This window comes from Dendrobates tinctorius, unplaced genomic scaffold, assembly GCF_039654945.1.
Source record: "Dendrobates tinctorius isolate UK_male_01 unplaced genomic scaffold, ASM3965494v1 ptg000011l, whole genome shotgun sequence".
Taxonomy (NCBI): Eukaryota; Metazoa; Chordata; class Amphibia; order Anura; family Dendrobatidae; genus Dendrobates; species Dendrobates tinctorius.
This window is the reverse complement of record NW_027361679.1, coordinates 102,166,473-102,194,002: the sequence shown is the minus strand read 5'-3', so window position 1 is coordinate 102,194,002 and position 27,530 is coordinate 102,166,473. Positions and strand designations below refer to the sequence as shown.

The 27,530-nt window shown below is 45.8% G+C and overlaps 1 protein-coding gene across 1 annotated transcript; it reads right to left on the bottom strand.

Moving 5' to 3' along the window:
* Positions 1 to 1,843: 1,843 nt before the first annotated feature.
* Positions 1,844 to 22,762, bottom strand: LOC141100471 (uncharacterized). Its single transcript, XM_073588980.1, has 3 exons — positions 22,198 to 22,762; positions 20,745 to 21,704; positions 1,844 to 1,879 (listed from the first exon to the last, which is right to left on the bottom strand). The coding sequence occupies exons 2-3, from the start codon at positions 21,690 to 21,692 to the stop codon at positions 1,844 to 1,846; spliced, it is 984 nt and encodes a 327-aa protein (XP_073445081.1). The 5' UTR covers positions 21,693 to 21,704; positions 22,198 to 22,762.
* Between the last annotated feature and the right edge of the window lie 4,768 nt (positions 22,763 to 27,530).

Sequence of the window (27,530 nt, the reverse complement as noted above, 5' to 3'; positions counted from 1 at the left end):
CGGCCTCCAAATCGGAGGCTGAGCCACCCCGGCCTCCAAATCGGAGGCTGAGCCACCCCGGCCTCCAAATCGGAGGCTGAGCCACCCCGGCCTCCAAATCGGAGGCTGAGCCACCCCGGCCTCCAAATCGGAGGCTGAGCCACCCCGGCCTCCAAATCGGAGGCTGAGCCACCCCGGCCTCCAAATCGGAGGCTGAGCCACCCCGGCCTCCAAATCGGAGGCTGAGCCACCCCGGCCTCCAAATCGGAGGCTGAGCCACCCCGGCCTCCAAATCGGAGGCTCTTTGGCCTCGGCCTCCAAATCGGAAGCTCAACGACCCCGGCCTCCAAATCAGAGGCTGAGCGACCCCAGCCTCCAAATCTTACCCAGAGTGGCCCCGCCCACCAAATCAGACCCAGAGAGGCCCCGCCCACCAAATTGGACCCAGAGTGGTCCCGCCCACCAAATTGGACCCAGAGGGGCCCCACCCACAAAATTGAACCCAGAGGGGCCCCAACCACAAAATTGAACCCAGAGGGGACCCAACCACAAAATCGGACCCTGAGGGGCCCCTGACACAAAATCGGACCCTGAGGGGCCCCGGCCACAAAATCGGACCCTGAGGGGCCCAGCCCACAAAATCGTACCCTGAGGGGCCCTGCTGACCAAATCGGACCCTGAGGGGCCCCGCCCACCAAATCGGACCCTGAGAGGCCCCACCCACAAAATCCGGACCCTGACGGGCCCCGGCCACAAAATCGGACCCTGAGGGGCCCCACCCACAAAATTGGACCCTGAGGGGTTCCGGCCCAAAAATCGGATCCTGAGTGGCCCCGGCCACAAAATCGAACCCTGAGGGGCCCCAGCCACAAAATCGGACCTTGAGGGGCCCCACCCACCAAATCAGTCCCTGAGGGGCCCCGGCCACCAAATCGGACCCTGAGGGGCCCCGGCCACCAAATCGGACCCTGAGGGGCCCCGGCCACAAAATCGGACCCTGAGGGGCCCCACCCACAAAATCAGACCCTGAGGCCAAAGTGGCCCCTGAGAGGCACCCACAGTTAAATCGTATCCTGAGTTGAAAGTCTTGCAGGGGCAGCAGGTAAGTCTCTCTTAAAGGGGCAGCCCGGGCACCATTTCAAACCACTATCTGTACTTCCTTCAGGAAATACACATCTAGTAACATTTGCTGTTGTCCTCCTTGCCCTTCCCATCTCTCCCATTAAAATAAATAATATGTCTTGTGTAGAAGATATACTTAAGGCCTCTTTGACAAGTCCAGATGTTTCCAGTACCGGAGATATCCGTGTGTACACGTGGCACACGTGTGCCGCATCAGTACCACACGGAAGGCCGCAGGGGAAGTAGCGCTACAGTAAACACTGTTCCCCTGCATGTGGTGCTGAACTCGGCTGTCATTCTTCCCTGCTCTGCCAGCAACAGCTTGTGCAGGGAAAAAATGAAAAACCGACGTGGGGTCCCCCTTATTTTTGTAACCAACTTTGCAAAACTATACAGGTGCGGGCTGCTATTCTCAGGCTGGTAAGGGGCCATTAATATGGGCCTTCCCAGCCTAAAAACAGCAGCCTGCAGCTGCCCATAAGAGGCGCATCTATTAAATACACCTATTCTGGAGCTTTGATGGGTTCTTCCCACTGCCCTGTAGCAATGGCAAGTGGGATTAATAAGGGGTTAATGTCACCTTGCTATTATAAGGTGACATTAAGCCCGGTTTAGTAATGGAGAGGTGTCAATAAGACACCTATCCATTACTATTCCTATAGTAAGTAAAGGGTTAATTAAACGCACACATTACGAATAAAGTATTTTAATGAAATAATACAACACATTTTTCCCATCTTTATTAGACTGCTAATTCTATCTTGAAACCATTGATCACCTGTAAAAAAAAAATTATAAAACAAACCAAAAATATAGCATACTTGTCCGGCGCTCAGTCAAGTCCCACAGCGTAAATCCATCTCTGACGGTTAATAAATTTACAGGCGGAGAGGTGCTAATGCAACAGCTCGGGCCGTAAACTACTGGAGAATGAATTTAAACTTATTAACTTATTTTTTTTTTTTTACAGATGATCAATGGCTTCAAGATGGAATTAGAAGTCTAATAAAGATGGGAAAAATGTGTGTTGTATTCTTTCATTAAAACAGGGATTTTTGTGTACTCACCGTAAAATCCTTTTCTCCAAGCCAATCATTGGGGGACACAGGACCATGGGTGTTTTGCTGCTGCCAGAAGGAGGACACTAAGCAATTATACAAAGAAATTAACTCCTCCGCAGTATGCACCCTCTGCTGGCTCTATGTTGAACCAGTTCGGTGGCAAAACAGTAGGAGTACTTTATTATCAAACAAACAAATGGAGCATCTCAAAACCAAAGAACAACCACAGGCCAACAGGGCGGGTGCTGTGTCCCCCAATGATTGGCTCGGAGAAAAGGATTTTACACAAAAATCCCTGTTTCTCCTTCGCCTCATTGGGGGACACAGGACCATGGGACGTCCTAAAGCAGTCCCTGGGTGGGAAACTTTAGATGTAGGGTGTAGGTGTGGCTGTAGATGCAGGGAGACCTTTCTGTGTACCTCCGGAAGCAAAAAAGAGGGAATCTATTTTGTGGAAAGGCGCCGTTTGGGAAATGTATTTCCTGAGTGCCCTGAACAAATCCAAAGTGTGGAGAGCCTTCTCAGTACAATGGACCTGCGCTGGGCAAAAGGAGAGCAAGACTATGTCCTCATTCAAATGGAAAGCGGAGACTACTTTAGGTAAGGAGGAAGGAGACTTCCTCAGTACCACCTTGTCCTGGTGGAAAATGAGAAATGGAGGCTTGCAAGCCACAAGAAAAGCAACCTTCCACGAAAGGAGGGCAAGGGTTGCATCCTGCAGAGGTTCGAAAAGGGCTTCTTGCAAAGCACCTACAACCAAATTAAGGTCCCAAGGCTCCAAAGGCATCTTGTAGGGAGGAACAAGGTGTGACACCCCCTGTATGAAGGTCTTAAATTGTGATTTGAAAGCTATCCTTCACTGGAAAAGGACGGATAATGCCGAAATTTGGCATTTAAGAGACGCCAGAGCCAGGCCTGAGCCTAATCCTGCTTGGAGGAACTCCAAAATGGAAGGGATAGAAAACACAGGTGGGGAACATCCATGGGTTTTGCACCGGGAGAAAAAGGCCTTCCATATGCAATGGTAAATGCGCATGGATGTAGGTTTTCGAGCGTTAATCATGGTGGAAGCAACTTGTGAAAAACCAGCCTTTGCTAGGATCCAGGATTCAATGGCAATGCCGTTAAACTCAGCACTCTCTCGCGTTCTGTCAGTAAATAGGCCCGAGAGAGAAAGAGTGGGCGGTCCGATAACCTCCAGGGGACATCGGCAACTAGTAGCACTAGTTCAGTGTACCACGCTCGGCGTTGCAGTCCGGTGCGACGAGAATTACAGGAACACCTTCCGTCTTGATATTTCGGATGACCCTTGGAATTAGCGGAAGCAGGCGAAAAATGTAAGGGGGGTGAAACTGATGCCACAGGAGCACCAGGGCATCCGACCTGATGGCTAATGGGTCGCGGGACCGAGCTACGAATGCCGGAACTTTGGAATTTAGCCTGGAGGCCATGAGGTCTACATCCGGAGTTCCCCTGCGCTTACAAATCTGCTGGAAAACTTCGGGATGAAGGGACCACTCTCTTGAGGCCAGGCCCTCGTGGCTGAGAAAATCTGCCGCCCAATTTTCTACTCCCGGAATATGAACTGCAGAAATGACTGGTTTGTCTCGGCCCATTGCAGAATGTGTGCAACCTCGAGCATCACTCTTCTGCTTCGCGTGCCCCCCCTGACAATTTATGTACACCACCGCCGTGGCATTGTCCGACTGGATCCGGATGGAACGACCGGCCAGAAGCTGATGGAATTGCTGAAGGGCTAGTCTGATTGCCCGGATCTCGATAATATTGATCGGAAGACGCGATTCCTGAATAGACCAGCGTCCCTGAGCCATGTGGTGACGGAAGATCACTCCCCAACCTAGGAGACTGGTGTCGGTGGTAACCACCAGCCAGTAAACTGGAAGGAATGACTTTCCTTGACTCAATGAGGACATCAATGTCCACCACTTCAGAGACTGCTAGATCCGGAGGGACAGGCGGAACCGGCGGTCCAGAGAGGCCAGATTTCTGTCCCACACTGACAGCAATGCCTGCTGCAGAGGTCGGAGATGTAGTTGAGCGAATGGTACTGCTTTAATTGTCACCACTTTTTTTCCCAGGACCTGCATGCCGAACCACAGGGAGTGGGGGCGGGCAAGAGAGCTTCCGAGCTCCCCAGATCAGTGCTGAGATCTTTTCTGGAGGGAGAATTACCAACCTTTGGGAGGTGTCCAGGATCATCCCCAAAAATGTTCTGGGATGGAGCTGGGGAGGACTTGCTCAGGTTCACCAACCAACCTAGACGAGTGAGAGTGTCCATGGTGATGCTGACACTTTCTGCGCAGGCCTGAAGGGACGATCACTTGATGAGCAGGTCATCTAGATAGGGCAGGATCACCACGCCCCGAGAGTGCAGAATAGACATGACGACTGCCATGACCTTGGTGAACACTCTGGGGGCAGTGTCAAGACCGAAAGGCAAGGCGGTGAACTGAAAATGCTAGTCTCCGATCGCAAAGCGTAGAAATCTTTGGTGACCTGAGAAGATTGGAATGTGAAGATATGCGTCCTTGATGTCGACAAACACAAGGTATTCTCCTTTTTCCAGTGAGGTGATAACAGAATGGAGAGATTCCATTCTGAAATGATGCACTGTGACAAACTTGTTCAATAGTTTTAAGTAGGATGGAACGCATTGTTCCATCCTTTGGGACCATGAACAGGTTTGAGTAAAACCCTTTGAACCTGTCTGTGTGTGAGACTGGGACGATGACTCCGCTGTTGCGGAGTGCATAAATGGCCTGATTTGGAAGACAGGACCAGAAAAAGCGTGATAGCGGGGGGAGACGTGAATTCTATTTTGTATCCGGAAAACACCAGATCTCTGACCCACTGGTCGTGAACAACTGCCAGCCAGACCTGACGAAACAGGAGTGGACGGCCGCCTACCCTGTGTCTTCTGGATACTGCAATGAGTCATTGAGCAGAAAACTTGCGAGAAGAGGTACCCTTGGGTCCAGACCTTGAGAGTCTGTTTTTCCAGGAATGAGAGGGCTTGAATGAAGGTTGTGAGTCCATGTCCCTGCGCAGAGGACTGTCAGAGGTAGATGAAGCTATTGCGGATGGCTAGCTTGCGGCACTGCGAAAGGGCCGGAAGCGGACCTGGTGTGGGTTCCGAAAGGGCCGACTGGGTCTTTGCTGAGGGAGGAATTTGCTCTTTCCTCCAGTAGCATCCAAGATAATTTGGTCAAGTTTGTCTCAGAACAGACTCCCGCTCTGGTAGGGCAGGGAGGTTAAGGATTTCTTGGAGGTGGAGTCCGCCCGCCACTCTGAACCATAGGGCTCTTGATGTTAATGGCGCTTGCGACTGCAAGTGCGGCACAGTTAGCCGCATCTAGGGAGGCATGCACAACTTAATCGCCTGCCCGGGCAACAGGTCTCCGCTAGAGCCTCTGCCCAGGCCACCATAGCTCTGGCCACCCAAGTGGCGGTGAAGGAAGGGAAAAGTGCTGCTTCGGCAGCCTCAAAGACTGATCGAGCAAGATTGTCAATTTGTCGATCAGTGGGGTTTTTGTTGGACGAGCCATCAGACAGGAGAGTTTTGAAAGCGAGCCGTGATATGGGTGGATCTACTGCAGGGGACTCCGTCCATTCCTTTCGTAGAGTAGATGCAAAGGGATATCGTACTTCCAGCGGTTTTTGACCTGTGAATCGCTTGTCCAGGCGACTCCTATGCCTTTGAACAATGTCCGTAAACTAAGGGTGGATAGCAAAAACCCTGTGAGGACGTTTGGTCCTTTTGAAGGACACCGTGTGATCCGGACTAGCTCCATGTTCATCATCTACCTCTCAGAGCCTTATTGACCGCTTCAATGAGAAAATCTAGAGACTCCTGGTACTGTAATGAGTCCAGGTCTACGGCCACATCTGACTCATATTCAGAGTCATGTTCACTACAAACCCCTGTTGAGGGGGAGCGGGAAGCAAAGCTTGCGGATGCCGAGGCACCAGAGTGCCTGGGGGACGAGTCATGGGGACGTTTTCTATAAGATTATCTTCTGCCGCAGTCCGGCCCCTGTCTGAGGCAGACTCTTGCGTGGCTGAAGGACCTTCTACGGGGGGTAAAGTGATGCCCTGGCTTGTGGGGGAATCACAGGACTTTATGGCTTTAGCCAGGGAAGCCATGGACTGTGCCAGGGACATGGTCTACTCGGGTGGACTAGGGTCGGCATTAGCAGAGGGCTCCTTGGCACATGAGGGGTTACATGCCACACATCTTGCGGTACGGTGTCTCCGCGGTTGTGAGGCATTACATGCGGTACATGAGGCATACACCACTGTTTTATCGGCTTTTTTAGATGCCTTTGATTGAAACATTTTGCATATAGGTGCTGCTTAGAAGCTGCCGCAGGGAAGGGGTTAGGCTCTTTGTATCAGAGGTTACCCAGGTCGTGTGTCCGTGCCCCCAGAGTAGTCTGTGCTGCTGTAGTGCCTGAAGTCACACGGGCGGTGAGAAGATGGTGTCCCCAGCCTGTGGTTAGACACACATTGACCGGAAGTGGAGTCCGAGAAGGAAGGAGAGTGCTTCTCGTGACAAACAAGAAGCGCCAGCAAAAGGTGGTAGAGTCAGGGCCCAGGGTAGAATGTGGCAGCAGCACTACTCGCTTAGAGCAAGCGCCTAAAAAGTGGGCGTACTTTGGCCTATGCTGGCTAGAAGCTGGGGCCTAAATTTGAGACAGCGGCAGCGTCGCGGCGATGGCAGTAGTGCTGGGCGATAGTGGCTAGTAGTCAGCGCACATATTCCCCTGGGGGGCCCGGACACCCCACAGGACCAAGAGGAAGAACCCTGTTGCTACACACAGGGTATGAAGCAGCCAGGAGCGCGGTGAAGCAGAGCCGGGTGCTGTGGCCAAGCTGTAGATTGTATCCGCACAGATTTTCCTCAATCCACCATCCCTTTGATAGGGAGGTGGAGAGGTCTCATTCGCCTCCTGTCATCATCCACTTTCGGGCAGTGGTGGTGCAGTGGGGCCGCATGGAAGTCTCTGCGTGTTACCTGAGGTAATCTTTCTTGCATGGAGGTGAGGCAGAGCATTTCCAGCTGAAAAACCTAGCTCCAGAAGGGGTTACTTGGGGGTGACACCCCATGTTCCCGTCTGTTGCTGATGCGGGGAGAGCGGACCCATTGAAGGGATCCATCGCCTCTAAGGAGAGCCCAGGCCGGCATTGAGGTTGTAGCAGGGGATACGGGGAGACGACACTCCGCGTGCCCACCTGTTGATGGTTTTGGGAGATCGAGACCTTAAAAGGCCCTGTCGCCCTTCGCTGTTGAAGATTTTGGGCAAAAAATAAAAATAAAAAATGGAATCCAGGTCTGAAGCCAGACCCTAATGCCTCCTACAGACACTAAGCAAGAACTGTTTCAACGTAGAGCCAGCAGAGGGTGTATACTGCGGAGGAGTTAATTTCTTTGTATACTTGCTTAGTGTCCTCCTAGTGGCAGCAGCATAACACCCATGGTCCTGTGTCCCCCAATGAGGCCAAGGAGAAAGACTTTATTCTTAATGTGTGTATTTAATTAACTCTTTACTTACTATAGGATTAGTAATGGATAGGGGTCTTATTGACACCTCTCCATTACAACAGTGCCTTGCGAAAGTATTCGGCCCCCTGGAACATTTCAACCTTTTCCCATGCTTCAAACATAAAGATACCAAATGTAAATTTTTGGTTAAGAATCAACAAGTGGGACACAATTGTGAAGTTGAACTAAATTTATTGGTTATTTTAAATTTTTGTGGAAATTCAAAAAATGAAAAGTGGGGCGTGCAATATTATTCGGCCCCTTTACTTTCAGTGCAGCAAACTCACTCCAGAAGTTCATTGTGGATCTCTGAATGATCCAATGTTGTCCTAAATGACTAATGATGATAAATATAATCCACCTGAATGTAATGAATGTAATCAAGTCTCCGTATAAATGCACCTGCACTGTGATAGTCTCAGGGTTCTGTTTGAAGTACAGAGAGCATCATGAAGACCAAGGAACACAACAGGTAGGTCCGTGATACTGTTGTGGAGAAGTTTAACCCCTTCACGACCAATGACGCCACATAGGCGTCATGAAAACTGGTACCAATCTGACCAGTGACGCCTATGTGGCGTCATGACTTTAAAGCCCCCCTGCGGGTTGGGTGACCTAGGTCACTGAAAGGTTACCGACCCTCAGATACAGGGGGCTTTGGACTTCACCACGGGGGGCGTGGCTTCGCCCCCACGTGGCTACGATCGCTCTGATTGGCTGTTTCACTTTTAACAGCCAATCAGAGCGATAGTAATATTTCATCAATGAAAATTGATGAAATATTACAATCCAGCCATGTCCGACGCTGCTGTAGCATCGGACATGGCTGGTGACACCGATCCGACCCCCCCCCACCGGTTAACGGGGGCGAAATGCCCCCGCCACTGAATGACAGCGGCGATGTGCCGCCGCTCTCATCATCTGCCCTCCCCGCCTTCCCTCCGCTCCCCCCGCCTTCCGATCGCCCTCCTCCCAGCCCCCGGTACTCATCGAGTGCCGCTATGGCTCCCGGGGTCCCGCGGTCCCGGACCATGGGCGCCGCCATATTGGAAAATGGCGGGCGCATGCGCAGTGCGCCCGCCGGCTGCAATTTCCTTTCATTCATTTTGATCACTGTGATAAACTCTCACAGTGATCAAAATAGAATGAAAAGTAAATAAACCCCCCGTTTATCAGCCCCATAGGCAGGAACAACTAATAAAATAAAGAAATTATTTTTATTTTTCCGTTAGGGTTGGAACGAGGGTTAGGGTTGGAAAGAGGGTTAGGGTTGGAATTAGGGTTAGGCTTGTGGTTAGGGTTAGGCTTGTGGTTAGGGTTATGGTTAGGGTTGGGATTAGGTTTAGGGGTGTGTTGGGGTTAGGGTTATGGTTAGGGTTGGGATTAGGTTTAGGGATGTGTTGGAGTTAGGGTTGGGGTTAGGGTTAGGGCTGTGGTTAGGGGTGTGTTGGGGTTAGGGTTGAAGTTAGAATTGAGGGGTTTCCACTGTTTAGGCACATCACGGGGGTCTCCAAACGCGACATGGTGCAACCATTGATTCCAGCCAATTTTGCGATCAAAAAGTCAAACTGTGCACCCTCCCTTCCAAGCCCTGACTTGTGCTCAAACAGTGGTTTACCCCAACATATGGGGTATCAGCGTACTCAGGAAAAATTGCACAACAACTTTGGTGGTCTAATTTCTCCTGGTACCCTTGGGAAAATAAAAAATTGGGGGCTAAAATATTATTTTTGTGGAAAAAAATTTCTTTTTTTATTTTCACGTCTCTGCGCTATAAACTTTAAACTTCTGTGAAGCACTTGGGGGTTCAAAGTGCTCACCAGGCATCTAGATAAGTTCCTTGGGGGGGTCTAGTTTCCAAAATGGGGTCACTTGTGGGGGGTGTCTATTGTTTAGGCACATCAGGGGCTCTGCAAACGTAACGACGACAGCAGACCATTCCATCAAAGTCTGCATTTCAAAACGTCACTACTTCCATTCCGAGCCCTTACGTGTGCCCAAACAATGGTTCCACCCCATATATGGGGTACCAGCGTACTCAGGACAAACTGGACAACAACTTTTTGGGTCCAATTTATCCTGGTACCCTTGTGAAAAAAAAATTGCTGGCTAAAAATCATTTTTTTTGAGGAAAAAAAAATTTTTTTATTTTCACGGCTCTGCGTTATAAACTTCTGTGAAGCATTTGGGGGTTCAAGGTGCTCACCACACATCTAGATAAGTTCCTTGGGGGCATCTAGTTTCCAGAATGGGGTCACTTGTGGGGGGTTTCTACTGTTTAGGTACATCAGGGGCTCTGCAAACGTACCATGACGCCCGGAGACCATTCCATCAAGTCAGCATTTGAAAAAGTCACTACTTCCCTTCCAAGCCCCGACATGTGCCCAAACAGTGGTCCCCACCCACATATGGGATACCAGCGTACTCGGGACAAACTGGACAACAACTTTTCGGGTCCAGTTTATCCTGTTATCCTTGTGAAAATAAAAAATTGTGGGCTAAAAATAATTTTTTGAGGAAAAAAAAATTTTTTATTTTCACGGCTCTGCTTTATAAACGTCTGTGAAGCACTTAGGGGTTCAAGGTGCTCACCACACATCTAGATAAGTTCCTTGGGGGGTCTCGTTTGTTTCAAAATGGGGTCACTTGTGGGGGGGTTCCACAGTTTAGGTACATCAGGGGCTCTGCAAATGTAACATGATGCCCGCAGACCATTCCATCAACGTCAGCATTTCATAATGTCACTACCAGGGCTGTGGAGTTGGAGTCGTGGAGTCTGAGTCGGAGCTCATTTTGTCGTAGTCGGCATAAAATGGTCCGACTCCGACTCCTAAAATATATAATAAATTGGGTATAGTGGTTCAATGCAGAATGTGCTGAATATTTTTTAATAGGAATTTGGGAAAGTTATGAAATGTCCTATAAATGGCTGTTCTATTCCTGATCTAAGGCTACATTCACACACAGCGTTTTTGCTGCGTTTTTTGAGGATACATTTTTCAGCTGCAAAAGCAGATCAACTTTTTAAAAAACCGCATCACCTGAAAGGTTTTTGCGCTCATAGATAATGTTTTCAATAGCAAAAGCAGATTAGAAATCTGCTCTATCTATATATCCATTTATCCATATCTGTCTATCGATATCTTATCTGTACCAAAAAGAATGAAAGCCAGGTAGCACACAGACTAAGGGTACCGTTACACTTAGCGATGCACTAGCGATCCTGACAACGATATGGATCGCTGGTGCATCGCTAAGTGGTCACTAGTGGGCTGCCACACAGGCAGATCTCAACAGCGACATAGCAGGGGTTGGGGGTCGTTACTTACCTGTCAGACGCGGCGATCCTGACGTCCACCCGCCCGCGTCCACTCGTCGCTCGTCAGCGCCACAGGAAGCCCAGCAGGAAGCACCTGACGAGAAATGATCCAGGACGTTCTCGCGCGACCAGCGATGAGCAGCGGGGGACCCGGTCGGAGGTATCAGACATAGCGATATCGCTAGCAATATCGATATGTCACAAAATCGGTGACGTTACAGCGATATTGCTAGCGATATTGCTATGTGTAACGGGGGCTTAACACTCCTTTTTTTTTTTTTTTAGCACCAGTCAGGTACACCTCATAGCTGCCTAAAAGGACGCCCAGGACAGGCATTGCTCGTCTTCAGTAACACATCAACATCAATTGATAGTTGGAATAAATAGACTGCATTCACCACATCTTAAGGTGCAGGCTTTATTTTCAAGTGTAGGGGTGTGCAGTATAAGGTTCTGCAGCAGCTGAGGTGTGCAGTATGAGATTCTGCGGAACAGTATGAGGTTCTGCCCCCCCCCTAGTTTTGATCCTGGCTAAAACCGTTTCTTATAGATATGGCGAACCCTCAGGTAACCCTAAATGAAGGTCAATGGACACAGGTGGCTGAATTGAAGGAATTGCTTAATCACCTATTTACCGTGACTAAAAAATTGCAAGCTGAGGATTTAACTCCTGGCACTTTCATAAGGGAGTGGAAGAACTTGCTATTTTGCCTGTCCCAAAGAGGAGATTTAATCGCAGGTGGCATTTCTGCTTCAATGAAACGGAGAGAGACACACCTATTGGAAAATAAAAAATTTTCTGGCAGCTGTTTATGTGGACCCAAGTCATCGTATATTTCTTGATGATCAACAGCTTACTAAAGGAAAAGAAGCTCTGACTGAGGTAGCTAGGATGAGTGGCCTACAGGAGGACTGCCAGGCGCAAGAAAACTTGGGTCCTGACAGTGCTACTGCTGCCATATCTTCATCCTCATCAGATGAGGAGTTTGATTTTGACAAATATTTGGATGATATGGAGCAGGCAAAGCGTTGCTGCAAGGAAAAAGATTTCAGTCCGTCTCCTATAGCAAGCAGATTGACCATATTTCAGCAAAATGTTTCACTTGCTCTCAAAGAAAAAGAAAAATTCAACCGTTCATCAAAACTGACTGTGCATGAGGCAATTCCTTTATACTTGGAAATTGTTAGAGATGTTGCCCATGTGGTTACGGCTTTGCCTCCAACCCAAGTTAGTGTAGAGAGGTTGTTCTCTGGCCTTAAAATTATTAGGTCAGATTTTAGGTCATCTATGAAGGAGGATCTGATGGAGGCAATTCTATTTCTTAGAACAAATTCATAGACTGCACAAATGTTATTTAGTATGTTTTTGTTGAAAACTGTTTTTTGCCACTTACATAGTTTATTACATAGTGTTATATATATATATACTGTGTATATATGTGTGTAATCGATATTACATAGTGTATTACATATTTACAATTTATTACAGTTCTTTGTGTTCTAAAGTTGTATTCCAATAAATATATATTATGTTCTATCTAAATGTCTTGATTATTGTATCATAAAAATGATTAAATGTCTGATGTTCACATTGTACTACAATAAATTTTTCACTTAAATATAAGCAATATATGTTGGAGTCGGAGTCGTGGAGTCTGTGGAAGGGAAATTGTGGAGTCGGAGTCACAGGTTTGGCTTACCGACTCCATAGCCCTGGTCACTACTTCCCTTCCGAGCCCCGACGTGTACCCAAACAGTGGTCCCCACCCACATATGGGTTACCAGCGTACTCAGGACAAACTGGACAACAACTTTTGGGGTCCAATTTATCCTGCTACCCTTGTGAAAAAAAAATTGCTGGCTAAAAATTTTTTTTTTTTAGAACAAAAAATTATTTTTTATTTTCATTGCTCTGCGTTATATACTTCTGTAAAGCGCTTGGGGGTTCAAGGTGCTCACTACACATCTAGATAAGTTCCTTGGGGGGTCTAGTTTCCCAAATGGGGTCACTTGTGGGGAGGGTTCCACAGTTTAGGTACATCAGGGGCTCTGCAAATGTAACATGATGCCCGCAGACCATTCCATCAAAGTCAGCATTTCATAATGTCACTACTTCCCTTCCGAGCCCCGACGTGAACCCAAACAGTGGTCCCCACCCACATATGGGGTACCAGCGTACTCAGGACAAACTGGACAACAACTTTTGGGGTCAAATTTATCCTGGTACCCTTGTGAAAATAAAAAATTGCGCACTAAAAAATAATTTGAGGAAAAAAATATTTTTTTTTTCACGGCTCTGCGTTATAAACTTTTGTGAAGCACTTGGGGGTTCAAAGTGCTCACTATGCATTTAGATAAGTTCCTTAGGGGGACTAGTTTCCAAAATGGGGTCATTTGTGGGGGAGCTCCAATGTTTAGGTACACAGGGGCTCTCCAAACACGACATGGTGTCCGCTAACGATTAGAAGTAATTTGCATTTCAAAAAGTCAAATGGCGCTCCTTCCCTTCTGAGCCCTGCCGTGCGCCCAAACAGTGGTTCCCCCCACATATGGGGTACCAGCGTACTCAGGACAAACTGGACAACAACTTTTGTGGTCCAATTTATCCTGTTAGCCTTGTGAAAATTAAAAATAGCGTGCTAAACAATCTTTTTTGAGGAAATTTTTTTTTTTATTTTTACTGCTCTGTGTTATAAACTTTTGTGAAGCACTTGGGGGTTCAAAGTGCTCACTACACATCTAGATAAGTTCCATAAGGGGTCTAGTTTCCAAAATGGGGTCACTTGTGGGGGAGCTCCAATGTTTAGGTGCACAGGGTCTCTCCAAACGCGACATGGTGTCCGATAACGATTGGAGCTAATTTTCCATTCAAAAAGTCAAATGATGCTCCATCCCTTCCGGACCCTGCCGTACGCCCAAACAGTGGTTTATGACCACATATGAGGTATCGGTGTACTCAGGAGAAATTGCTCAACAAATTTTAGGATCCATTTTATCCTGTTGCCCATGTGAAAATGAAAAAACAGGCTAAAAGAAAATTTTTGTGAAAAAAAAAGTACTTTTTTTTTTTTTTTTACAGATCAATTTGTGAAGCACCTGGGGGTTCAAAGTGATCATTATGCATCTAGATAAGTTCCTTGGGAGGTCTAGTTTCCAAAATGGGGTCACTTGTGGGGGAGCTCCAATGTTTAGGCACACAGGGGCTCTCCAAACGCGACATGGCAACCGCTAAATATTCCAGCATTTTTTCCTTTCAAATAGTCAAATGGCGCTCCTTCCCTTCTGAGCCCTGCTGTGCGCCCAAACAGTGGTTTATGACCACATATGAGGTATCGGTGTACACAGGAGAAATTGCCCAACAAATTCTAGGATCCATTTTATCCTGTTGCCCATGTGAAAATGAAAAAATTGATGCTAAAAGAAAATATTTGTTGGAAAAATTAAAATGTCAATTTTTTCTTTCCACATTGCTTTAGTTCCTGTGAAACAGATATGGACAGTGCCAACACTGATCGTCTGTGATACAGCAAGTTGTCAGCTATAGTGTACAGTTGACAGCTGCTAGATTGTTACCTGTATGGGGATGCTATTCTCTTATATCTCTGGTCAGTAAAAAGACGTATTGGCTGAAGTTTTGGAAATCATTTTGTATCCAAATCCAGCTTTAACCCCTTCATGACCAAGCCTATTTTGACCTTAATGACCAGGCCATTTTTTGCAATTCTGACCAGTGTCCCTTTATGAGGTAATAACTCAGGAACGCTTCAACGGATCCTAGCGGTTCTGAGATTGTTTTTTTTCGTGACATATTAGGCTTCATGTTAGTGGTAAATTTAGGTCGTTAATTTTTGTTTTGCGTTTGTGAAAAAAAAAAAATGAAAATTTGGCGAAAATTTTGCAATTTTCAAATTTGGAATTTTTATTCTGTTAAACCAGAGAGTTATGTGACACAAAATAGTTAATAAATAAGATAACATTTCCCACGCTTACTTTACATCAGCGCAATTTTGGAACAAATTTTTTTTGTTAGAAAGTTATAAGGGTTAAAAGTTGACCAGTGATTTCTCAATTTTACAACAAAATGTACAAAACCATTTTTTTTAGGGACCACCTCACATTTGAAGTCACTTTGAGGGGTCTATATGGCAGAAAATACCCAAAATTGACACCATTCTAAAAACTGCACCCCTCAAGCTACTCAAAACTACATTCAAGAAGATTATTAACCCTTCAGGTGTTTCACAGCTTGTCTAGATGCATAGTGAGCACTTTGAACCCCCAGGTGCTTCACAAATTGATCCGTAAAAAAAAGTACTTTTTTTCACAAAAAAAATTTCTTTTAGCCTCAGTTTTTTCATTTTCACATGGGCAACAGGATAAAATGGATCCTAAAATCTGTTGGGCAATTTCTCCTGAGTACACCGATACCTCATATGTGGTCAAAAACCACTGTTTGGGCACACGGCAGGGCCCGGAAGGGAGGAGCGCCATTTGACTTTCTGAATGGAAAATTTGCTCCAATCATTAGCAGACACCATGTCACGTTTGGAGAGCCCCTGTGTGCCTAAACACTGAAAAAACCCCACAAGTGACACCATTTTGGAAACTAGATCCCTTAAGGAACTTATCTAGATGTGTGGTGAGCACTTTGAACCCCCAAGTGCTTCACAGAAGTTTATAACGCAGAGCAGTGAAAGTAAAAAAATCATTTTTTTTCCTCAAAAATGATTTGTTTTAGCCCGCTATTTTTTATTTTCACAAGGCTAACAGGAGAAATTGTTTGTTTTAATGTTTTATTTATTGAAATCTGCAAGTTACATCCGAAAGAAAGCAATCAACAGGGTAGCTTACAAAATTATTATATAACCTACAAATTCCACTTTTCGGGAGATAAACAGATAGTTTGAAATATCAATTCATGGCAAAAACTATTGATATATAGAGGTTTAAGGACACCAACAGCCTTAAAGGAACTTCCAGCAGCAGGATTATCTGGGTTCAAATCTGGGTTCTTCCCATCCACACGCCCCTGCTACATCACATATGCCATGATTTCAAACAAAGATGAAGAAGAACAAAAAAGAAGAAAAGAGAAGAGAAAAAAAAACAGTATAGGGAGTAAAGGGACAGGAGGTCAAGTAATTAGAGGAAGAAGTTGGGATATAGGGGTGGAATATAAGGGAGATAAGGGGAGGGGGGGGGAACACTAGGCAACAAGGATTTCGTCCACTCTGATAAAGCCAAGCAAGGAGGCCACCATAGCCTTATCAACTTCTACTAATGGATCTGAATCGGGTCCATGGGTGCCATACTCTTTCAAAAGCTGAAAGTGAGCCATTCACCAAGGCAGCCAGTTTGGCTACTTGATATAGCATATCTACCTTCTCTTGCAATTGGGATATAGATGGAATGGTAGTTGACTTCCAGTTCATAGGTATCAAAAGTTTCGCTGCTGAAAGAATGTGTTGAGTCAACAGAGCAGTATTTTTATGTCCAGTCGGTGACAGAAAATTTAAAAGCACTATCTCCGGTGTCAATGTAAGCTTTTTGCCCACAATTTCCCCGATATAATCCTCTACTAGTCGCCAGAACTGCAGCAGGGGTGGACAGGACCACCACATATGTAAGTATGTTCCCTCCGAATCACAGCATCTCCAGCATCTAGCAGAAGACCCCGTCCGCCAATAAGTGTTCTGCTGTGGTGTAATATACCATCTGGCGACTATTTTAAAGGAATTCTCTTGTGCTCTAACACATTGTGATGGGCCATGAGATGAATTATAAATGTGTGATATTTGATTTGGGGTAAACTTGAATCCCAAATCCTTTTCCCAATGTGTTATATAAGCTCTTTTGAGACAACAGTCAGTTATATTTAAAATCTGGTAAATAGACGACATTATCTTTTTGGGTTTATCCTTTGTTGCACAGAGAGTCTCAAATGCAGTCAGTGGGCGGGTAACGTCTGCTCCTAAAAGATACCGTGCCAAGGAGTCTCTTATAGAGCCGAATTGTATAAAGGTCAAGTTGGAAAGCCCTGGTTGCTTCTTCAGTTCCTGAAAGGAGGGGAGTGCCCCGTCCGCCAAGAGGTCATCAACCGCTACATTTGCCAGGGAACCGGGTTTGATTACATCATTGTCTCGGGAATAAGATGCATGTGGCATTATATCTGCCAACTTGAGTAAGGGGGACAAAGGGGGAACTAGAGTTTTCACCAATCCCTTCCATAATTTTAAGGTAGCTTTGGTGTGTATATTAGGTAGATTTTTGTTTATGTTTTTACAAGGATATGCCAAAAGGATGGATCTCAGGGGATAAGGTGCTAGGGCTTCCTCCACCTCAATCCACTGCTTATTGTTAGGAGACCGCAACAGGTCTACCACTCTGGTAAGCATTGTCGCTTGGTAGTACCTCATTATGTCTGGTGCACCCATCCCACCCCTCGATTTGTTTAATGTTAATGTCCTGTATGCTAATCGGGGCTTTTGCTTTTTCCAAACATATCTGCGGAATAATGTATTAATTTTAAAAAGATACGATTTGGGGATGGTGATAGGGAGCATTTGGAAAATATATATGAACTTGGGTAAGATTAGGCTCTTCAGTAAATTTTTCCTTCCCATCCACGACACATACGAGTCCCTCCATGATTTCATGATGGTTTCTACTGAGGCAATTAGGGGGGGAATATTCTGTTGAAAAAGGTCTCTATCCGATCTTCCTATCTTTACACCTAAATATTTGATATATTGTTTTGGCCAGGTGAATGGGTATGTACTTTTTAGTTTAGCTAAGGTATTCGGGGATATATGTATGTCTAGCGCTTCCGACTTAGACATATTTACTTTAAAATTGGAAATTTTGCTATATTGATCTATAAGAGCCATCAATGTTGGGAGTCCCAGCAAAGGATTAGTCATCAAGACTAAGAGATCGTCCGCAAATGCCGCTATTTTATAGTGTGTCTTATTGATGCGAATACCCTCTATTCCCTCATGTACTTGTATGGCCTTTAAGAGAGGTTCCATTGCTAGCACAAATAACAACGGGGATAGGGGACAGCCCTGTCTTGTTCCGTTCTTTATAGTAAATGCATCTGTTGTAAAATCGTTAATCCTAATATGTGCTGTGGGCTTATCGTACATTGCCATTACGGCTGCTATAAACGCTTCGGGTATCTCAAACTTGATCAGCACTTCCCGTAGGTATACCCAGTCCACCCTGTCAAAGGCCTTCTCTGCATCTGTTCCAAGAAGCATCAATGGTAGTTTACGATTTTTTGCGTATTGAAGAAGGTGCAATACTTTATGGACATTATCCCTTCCCTCCCTTCCACCCACAAACCCGGTCTGATTTAAGGAAATCAAATTTGGCAATGACTTGGCCATTTTTTTTGCCATCAGCCCTGCTAGGATTTTTAGGTCCACATTAAGGAGAGAGATTGGCCTATAGCTACTACATTGTTCAGGATCCTTCCCCTCTTTGTGTATTAGGGATATTCTGGCTGTAAGCATTTGGTTTGGCAATGGGTGGCCTTGTAAAACTGCGTTGCAAACGTTCAATAAATGTGGGAGTAGGAGGCCAGAGAAGGATTTATAGTAAAGTGCTGAGAATCCATCTGGACCGGGCGCTTTCCCCTTCGGGCACTTTGACAGGGCGGACTGCAACTCCCCCAGTGAAAAAGGTCTAGTAAGATATTGTTTTTGGGAATCAGACAAGACAGGCAGATCTAAAGTGCTTAGGAAGGACCTAGTGTCCATGCTTCTTTTAAGTGCGGAATCGGCGTTATCTTCCGGACGGAGATTATATAATTTCTTATAGTAGTCAAGGAATGCCCGCTCCATGTGCTCAGGAGCTTGCGAGCTGAACCCTTGTTCATTCTTAATTGAGTTAATCAGCGTACGTGACTGCCGCTTCCTTAGTTGCGATAACATTAATTTGGATGCTTTGTCTCCATGGACGTACATTCTGTTTTTCCATGTTGCATATAGCTTAGCAGATCTCGAGTTTAATATGTCTTTAAGTTGCTGTCTTTTTTGTTGCAGCTTCTCTAAGCTATGTTGATCTATTTTATGTTTATGTGTAAGCTCCAGCTGTGATATACTATCATAAAGATCCTGGATTTCTTTTTGTTGCAGTTTATTTAGAAAGGAAGTGATAGATATCAACTCCCCTCTGACAACTGACTTATGTGCTTCCCATAGTATCTGTGAGGAAATTTCTGGTGAAGCATTTTGCTCAAAATATTGGGAGAGCACTTTGTTTATACGTGTCTGTACCTCGGTACTTCCAAGTACTGACTCATTGAGCCGCCATACTCTATGTCGGGGAAAGGCTTTAGATAATGAGAATTTTAACAAAACCGAAGAGTGATCGGAATAAATATTCGGAATTATTTTCGCCTGTTGTATATTGGCAAGCATTTTACTGGATATAAAAATATAGTCTAAACGGTGGTAAGATTTATGAGGGTGGGAGTAGAAGGTGTAGTCTCGGTCAGAGGGGTTTAGATATCTCCATGTGTCAATCAATTGTAGAGATCCCAGTTGTGACTTTATTCTGTAAAGATCTTTAGGTGAGAGCGAACTTTTCTGTTTAGTCGTGTCTAGCAAAGGCTCTAATGCAACATTCAAGTCCCCACCCACTATCAATGCACCCTCTCTAAAGCCATCAATTTTTTTCAGTGTTGAGAGTACCCATCTCAATAGTTTTTTATTTGGTGCGTATAAACTGCACAATGTTACCAGGGCACCGTTTAGTAGACCTTTGACAAAGATGTAACGACCCTGAGGGTCCGCCATAGTTTCTCTTAGCTGGAAGGGCACTCCCCTTGCCACTGCTATTGACACTCCTCTGGAACCGGACTGGGTGGTTGTCGCATGAAACCATTTATCATAAATCGAGCTTTCAAAGGAGGGCAATTTATCCGGTTTGAAGTGCGTTTCCTGAATAAGCAATACTGCTGCCTGCTGTTTTTTGAATAGTTGTAATGTGTGGCGTCTAGTGTTTGGAGAGTTCAGCCCATGTGCGTTAAAAGAGATGAATGTGTGTACCTTATCCGAATCCATCATGTTTCTGTACACAGCAGCATCCTTGCAGCTCACGACGGGGACGAATCCTTGTGCCTATAGGTGTGGGGAGGGGGTCTAGGACAAGTAGACCAGACGAAAGAAAGAAAAGGGTAGAGAAAACAGAAAGGTAAAGAGGGGGAGAACACAATATTAACATTATCCATGTTATTAAGTTGCACAATATCATTGACCAATATGCCAACGTACCATAGTTACCTACTGACATTGTTTCATAGAATGCCAGCTTGAGGAAAATTCCAATCAACCTATAAACTAAATATGAAATATGAAATGCTCCATTCTAGGAGAATGCCCAGTTTGGGCTGTAACTAAATCTAGGTTGAAACCTTACAACGAATTATTGGATAGATGTGGCAGCAGTGCTTACCCATATTTGGAAAAGCACGCCAACCCCATCAGATTTGCTTCAACCACATTCAATACCCCAACTGGGGTAGACACCAAGAAAAACTTAACTGCAAAATCTGGGTCTAACCCAAAGATCAAGTATTGTCTCTGGAGTCCTTAGGAAGCGAGGTCTTTGTCAGCTTCCTTTTCAGCCTTTGTGATTTTGGCGTCAGGGCTATCTGCCACGCCGGGTCATCTGGCAGCGGATGCAATAGGGTCGCCGAATGGAAGGACTCCAGGTCCGGGTAGGCCTCCATCTCAATCCCCAAGGACTCACATGCCTCTTTGATGTCTTGTGATGTTCTTGCTGAGATACCTTTGTCTCCATTTGTGATATGTACTCCAAACGGGAACAACCATCTAAAACGGACGCCTTTTTTTATCAATGCTTCAGTGAACGGTTTCAAGATCCTCCGCTTCCTGAGAGTGCTGGCCGATAAATCCTGGAAAAGTTTAATTTGTGAGCCTTCATACGAGATCTCCTGCGCCTCCCGCGCTCTGCGAAGAACTAAGTCTTTTGCTCGATAATCGAGGAAGCGACAGATCACATCTCGTGGAGTTTCCCCTTGAGAAGGCCTCGGACGCAATGCTCTGTGTACTCTCACCAGTTCGATTTCCTGCGGATCTGATTCATTAAGTAGTTCTTTGAATATCTCTTGTGTTGCTTTCCATAACGCCTCAAAGGCCACCGTTTCAGAAAGGCCTTTAACTCTTATGTTGTTACGACGTTCTCTGTTCTCATGATCTTCTAGCACCGTGTGAATTGTATGTAGTTGGATTTCATGGACTTTTAAAGAGTCTAGTACAGCGTTCGAACTTTGCGTCATGGCAACTTGCGAATTTTCCAATGTCTCAAGTCTGTGGCCTTGAAGTTTTAGGTCGTGTTTTATCTCTGCAAGTTCTTGTCCTATTGGCTCAAGAGCTTTAGACAATATACGTTTGATGAACGAACGAGTGACTAAGGCCTCTCTCGCTATGCTGCCCGTGTCAGAGTCACTCTCCGGTTCAGAATCTGAATCTCCTAATGAGGTCAAATCACGAAGCTTGGATGGTTTAAGAGAATCTGACGGAACCGTTTGTTTTGTAAGAAAGTCATCCATGTCTGTTTGCGTAGTGGACTTTGTAGGTTTGGGCATGCTCTTTTGCGTTTTTACGCTGGATCTCCCCATTTTTGCAGTTATCTAAAGCAGAGAAGAATAGAGCAGTTTGAAGATTAGAATTCCTCTCGCTGGCTATGAATTTAGCTAATGTTCCATTTTATGCCCAATCTTATAAGTGATAAACAATGGAAAGAGATGTCGTTCTGGCTCTGGTCACTAGATGGCAGTCTATAACCACTTTCTGCTGGTTTTCCAGAGAATCCTCTCTTATATTCGTACAGCTAGGTATAACATGGGTTAATTAGAAAGCAAATAAGGGGGGGATGAAAGATGTAGGGACAGCACTGGTGGGGGGGGAGCGCTTAATACAGATCTAAGGCTCCTTATATTACTCCCTTCTCTCCTCGCACCCCTCGGGTCAGACAGTCTCAGGCCCCCACTTGATTAATTGATTATCTCCTTTATTGCTACGGAGTTAGGGAGAATGACCATGCTCTCCTGGTCCTCTGTCCCCTGAATCAGACCCCTCTGCTTAAGACACTCCGTCACCTTGCTTCTGTTATTTCAATGTTACCTCAGCTCCAGGAGACGCTTGAATTCCTCAGATCTCTCTCACTGACTGCAGAGAGGGGAGGAGGCTGAAGCGTGCCGCTGCACGTCTATTCTAGGTCCCGGGCCGCGTGTCTTCTGCAAGCCCGACGGGACTATTTTCAATGCTGCGGCGTGATACACACTCTCTGTAGCCGTCCCCCAGCTATGAGAATAGTAGCGATTTTATGTGTCCTGGTCAGGGGGTTTCGCAATGGTACCTTATTTGCAGGGGAGGGTTAGCTCCGGGGTCTCTCTTATCTGACAGCCTTGGGTCAGGGGTGAAGTCCTCTACCCGAGGCGATGGTGCTGTTAGCAGTATATCCTTCCGCCACTCCGGCAATCTCCCGCCTGCAGGGCCACAGTTATATGAATCCCTTCTTTATCCCGAACGTGACTTGCCACCCAGGGTCTATGCGATCCAGTGGGGTCCTGGTTTGGGTTGTAATGCGGGGATGGTATAAAAAGAAGGCTCTGGTGATATTAGAGCCCCTTTTGGTGCATTTGTCCGGGAGCTCAGGTTTCCTGCTTCTTGCTCCACCAACGTTCAGGCTCCGCCTAACAGGAGAAATTGGACCACAAAAGTTGTTGTGCAATTTGTCCTGAGTACATTGATACCCCATATATGGGGGGGAACCACTATTTGGGCGCATGGGAGAACTCGGAAGGGAAGGAGCACCATTTTGGAATGCAGACTTTGATGGAATGTTCTGCGGGCGTTATGTTGCGCTTGCAGAGCCCCTGATGTGCCTAAAAAGGAGAAGCTCCTCATAAGTGACCCCATTTTGGAACCTAGACCCCACAAGGAGCTTATCTAGATGTGTAGTGAGCACTTTGAACCCCCAAGTGCTTCACAGAAGTTTATAAACGCAGAGCCGTGAAAATAAAAAATCTTTTTTTTACTCAAATTATTTTTTAGCCTGCTATTTTTTATTTTCCCAAGGGTAACAGGAGAAATTGGACCCCAAAAGATGTCCAGTTTGTCCTGAGTACGCTGGTACCCCATATGTGGGGGGAACCACTGTTAAGGCGCACGGCAGGGCTCAGAAGGGAGGGAGCACCGTTTGACTTTTTTAACGCAAAATTGGCTGGAATCAATGGTGGAGCCATGTCGCGTTTGGAGACCCCCTGATGTACCTAAATAGTGGTAACCCCTCAATTCTAACTCAACCCTAACCCCAACACACCCCTAACCCTAATTCCAACCCTAACCACAAACCTAACCATAATCCCAACCCCAACACACCCCTAACCCTAATCTTAACCCTAATTCCACCCCTAATTCCAACCCTAACCCTAATTCCAACCCTAATTCTAACCCTAATGGAAAAAAAAAATTCTTTATTTTATTACTTGTCCCTACCTATGGGGGTGCTAAACGGGGGGGTTAATTTACTTTTTTTTTTTTATTTTGATCACTATGATAGGGTCTATCATAGTGATCAAAATGTACCTGCGGTGAATGAATGAATTTGCAGCCGGCAGATTCGACGGGCGCACTGCGCATGCGCCCACCATTTTGGAAGATAGTGGTGCCCATGCAAGATTCAGCAGGGACACCGGGAGGGTGGATGGGGGGATCGGACGGCAGGGGGAGCGGAGGGAAGGGGAGGGGGAGCAAATGATGACAGCGGCGGCAGATCGCCGCTGTCACTCGGTGGCGGGGGCCGATCGCTCCCATCAATCGATGTGGGGGGTCGGATCTCGGTCTCCAGCCATGGCGGATGTTATTGCAGCATCGGCCATGGCTGGATTGTAATATTTCACCAAATTTCATTGGTGAAATATTACAATCGCTCTGAATGGCTGTTTCACTTTTAACAGCCAATCAGAGCGATCGTAGCCACGGGGGGCTAAGCCACCCCTTCTGGGGTGAAGCACAAAGGGTCCTGTGTGTCGGGTGACCTTTCAGTGACCCCGGTCACCCGACCCACAGGAACGCGATCATCCCATGACAGAGCATATGCGTCACAGGTCGGATTGGCACAGACTTTCATGATGCATACGCTGTGTCACAGGTCGGGAAGGGGTTAAAGGGGCCGAATAATATTGCACGGCCCGCGTTTCAGTTTTTGGATTTCCACAAAAATTTAAAATAACCAATAAATTTCGTTCAACTTCACAATTGTGTCCCACTTGTTGATTCTTCACCAAAAATTTACATTTGTTATCTTTATGTTTTGAAGCATGATATGTGGGAAAAGGTTGAAAAGTTCCAGGGGGCGAATACTTTCGCAAGGCACTGTAAGCCTGGATTAATGTCGCCTTAGAATAGCAAGGTGACATTAACCCTTTATGACCCCACTTGCCACTGCTACAGGGCAGTGGGAAGAACCCGACAAAGCTCCAGAACAGGCGCATTTAATAGATGTGCCTTTTCTGGGCAGCTGTGGGCTGCTGTTTTTAGGCTGGGGGGGCCCATATTAATGGCCTCTTACCAGTCTGAGAATAGCAGCCCGAACCTGCATAGTTTTGCTGGGTTGGTTACAAAAATAAGGGGGACCCCACGTCTGTTTATTTTCATTCATTCTTCCCTGCTCAAACTGTTGCTGGCAGAGCAGGGAAGAATGACAGCAGAGTTCAGCACCACATGCCCCGCAGCCGTCCGTGACAACAGAGGACAGTGTACATTGTTCTCCATTTGCACGTGTTGTGGGCCGTGTATCCATGTTAAAACGGACACGTCTGCGTGTTTTGCACACGGACACACGGTCTGTGAAAACACACTGACGTCTGCATAGACACATTCAGTTTAATGTGTGTACGTGCCTCCAATACGTGTGAAAACTGTCACCACACGTATCGGAGACACTGACGTGTGAAAGAGGCCTAAAAGATAGAAATGATATGCCACATGCACAGCTTGTTATTGTTGTTAAAAAAAAAAAAAAAAATTTGGGGGGGTAAAAAGAAAAAAGTTAGTGAAAAAATTGACTTAACATGTTTGTATATAATGTTTTGTTTAACTGTAAATTTTTATTAAAGTTTTGACAGTTTTTGACAGATGAAAATAATTTAGGACACCCTTTTACAATACAGAAAATAGGAAACAAGAAGAGCCACTCTCCGACCAAAGTAAAACAAAGGCAAAAACCAGTTATCTTCACTGTAGCCTTAAATGTACAAATAAAAAGACAGGACATAAACCACAAGGAAGGGAAGGGGAAAGGATGAACTCCGAAAGGAGGGGAGACCCAGAGTACTAGGAGTGGCCTATTCTGTCCTCTGAGCCGAAAAGTAATCCCAAGGAGCCCAAACCAAATCGAAGCTCTCCACACTCGCATTTAGAATCGCCGTCATATAATCCATCCTTTGGATGTCATTAACTCTATGAAATAAGTGTAGGTAGGAAGTAGGGGAGTTCTGCCTCCAGTTCCGAGTGATCAGATACGTAGCCGCTGTGAGAATGTGTAGAAGCAATTACTTTTTGCCCATCCCTATAGGGGTACGGATTAACATATACAGTGGGGCAAAAAAGTATTTAGTCAGTCAGCAATAGTGCAAGTTCCACCACTTAAAAAGATGAGAGGCGTCTGTAATTTACATCATAGGTAGACCTCAACTATGGGAGACAAACTGAGAAAAAAAAATCCAGAAAATCACATTGTCTGTTTTTTTTTCCTTTTATTTGCATATTATGGTGGAAAATAAGTATTTGGTCAGAAACAAAATTTCATCTCAATACTTTGTGATATATCCTTTGTTGGCAATGACAGAGGTCAAACGTTTTCTGTAAGTCTTCACAAGGTTGCCACACACTGTTGTTGGTATGTTGGCCCATTCCTCCATGCAGATCTCCTCTAGAGCAGTGATGTTTTTGTCTTTTCGCTTGGCAACACGGACTTTCAACTCCCTCCAAAGGTTTTCTATAGGGTTGAGATCTGGAGACTGGCTAGGCCACTCCAGGACCTTGAAATGCTTCTTACGAAGCCACTCCTTCGTTGCCCTGGCAGTGTGCTTTGGATCATTGTCATGTTGAAAGACCCAGCCACGTTTCATCATCAATGCCCTTGCTGATGGAAGGAGGTTTGCACTCAAAATCTCACGATACATGGCCCCATTCATTCTTTCATGTACCCGGATCAGTCGTCCTGGCCCCTTTGCAGAGAAACAGCCCCAAAGCATGATGTTTCCACCACCATGCTTTACAGTAGGTATGGTGTTTGATGGATGCAACTCAGTATTCTTTTTCCTCCAAACACGACAAGTTGTGTTTCTACCAAACAGTTCCAGTTTGGTTTCATCAGACCATAGGACATTCTCCCAAAACTCCTCTGGATCATCCAAATGCTCTCTAGCAAACTTCAGACAGGCCCGGACATGTACAGGCTTAAGCAGTGGGACACGTCTGGCACTGCAGGATCTGAGTCCATGGTGGCGTAGTGTGTTACTTATGGTAGGCCTTGTTACATTGGTCCCAGCTCTCTGCAGTTCATTCACTAGGTCCCCCCGCGTGTTTCTGGGATTTTTGCTCCCCGTTCTTGTGATCATTCTGACCCCACGGGGTGGGATTTTGCGTGGAGCACCAGATCGAGGGAGATTATCAGTGGTCTTGTATGTCTTCCATTTTCTAATTATTGCTCCCACAGTTGATTTCTTCACTCCAAGCTGGTTGGCTATTGCAGATTCAGTCTTCCCAGCCTGGTGCAGGGCTACAATTTTGTTTCTGGTGTCCTTTGACAGCTCTTTGGTCTTCACCATAGTGGAGTTTGGAGTCAGACTGTTTGAGGGTGTGCACAGGTGTCTTTTTATACTGATAACAAGTTTAAACAGGTGCCATTACTACAGGTAATGAGTGGAGGAAAGAGGAGACTCTTAAAGAAGAAGTTACAGGTCTGTGAGAGCCAGAAATCTTGATTGCTTGTTTCTGACCAAATACTTATTTTCCACCATAATATGCAAATAAAATGAAAAAAAAACAGACAATGTGATTTTCTGGATTTTTTTTTCTCAGTTTGTCTACCATAGTTGAGGTCTACCTATGATGTAAATTACAGACGCCTCTCATCTTTTTAACTGGTGGAACTTGCACTATTGCTGACTGACTAAATACTTTTTTGCCCCACTGTATATGATTGGATCCAGCCCAACTTCTGCATAAAGGACCTTAGGGATCAACAATCTCACCTCCCTCCAGAAACTTCCAATCCCCGAACATGACCAGAAAATATGATATAACGTCTCCACCTCAGAGCCACAGTGCCAACACACGTTTTGTATTGAGTGGTTAAATCTTTGAAGTTCAGGAGTGTGACACCAGAACATAAGTATCTTATACTGATTGGAGCTATATAAATTGCCATAAGAGGAGGTTAGGTT

Excerpts from the sequence above, each read along its gene's own strand:
- LOC141100471 (XM_073588980.1), bottom strand. The coding sequence starts at position 21,692 with ATGGGGAGATCCAGCGTAAAAACGCAAAAGAGCATGCCCAAACCTACA. Across the intron at positions 1,880-20,744 it reads ACCTGGAGTCCTTCCATTCG|GTGATCAATGGTTTCAAGAT; the intron begins GCGACCCTATTG and ends TTTTTTTTACAG.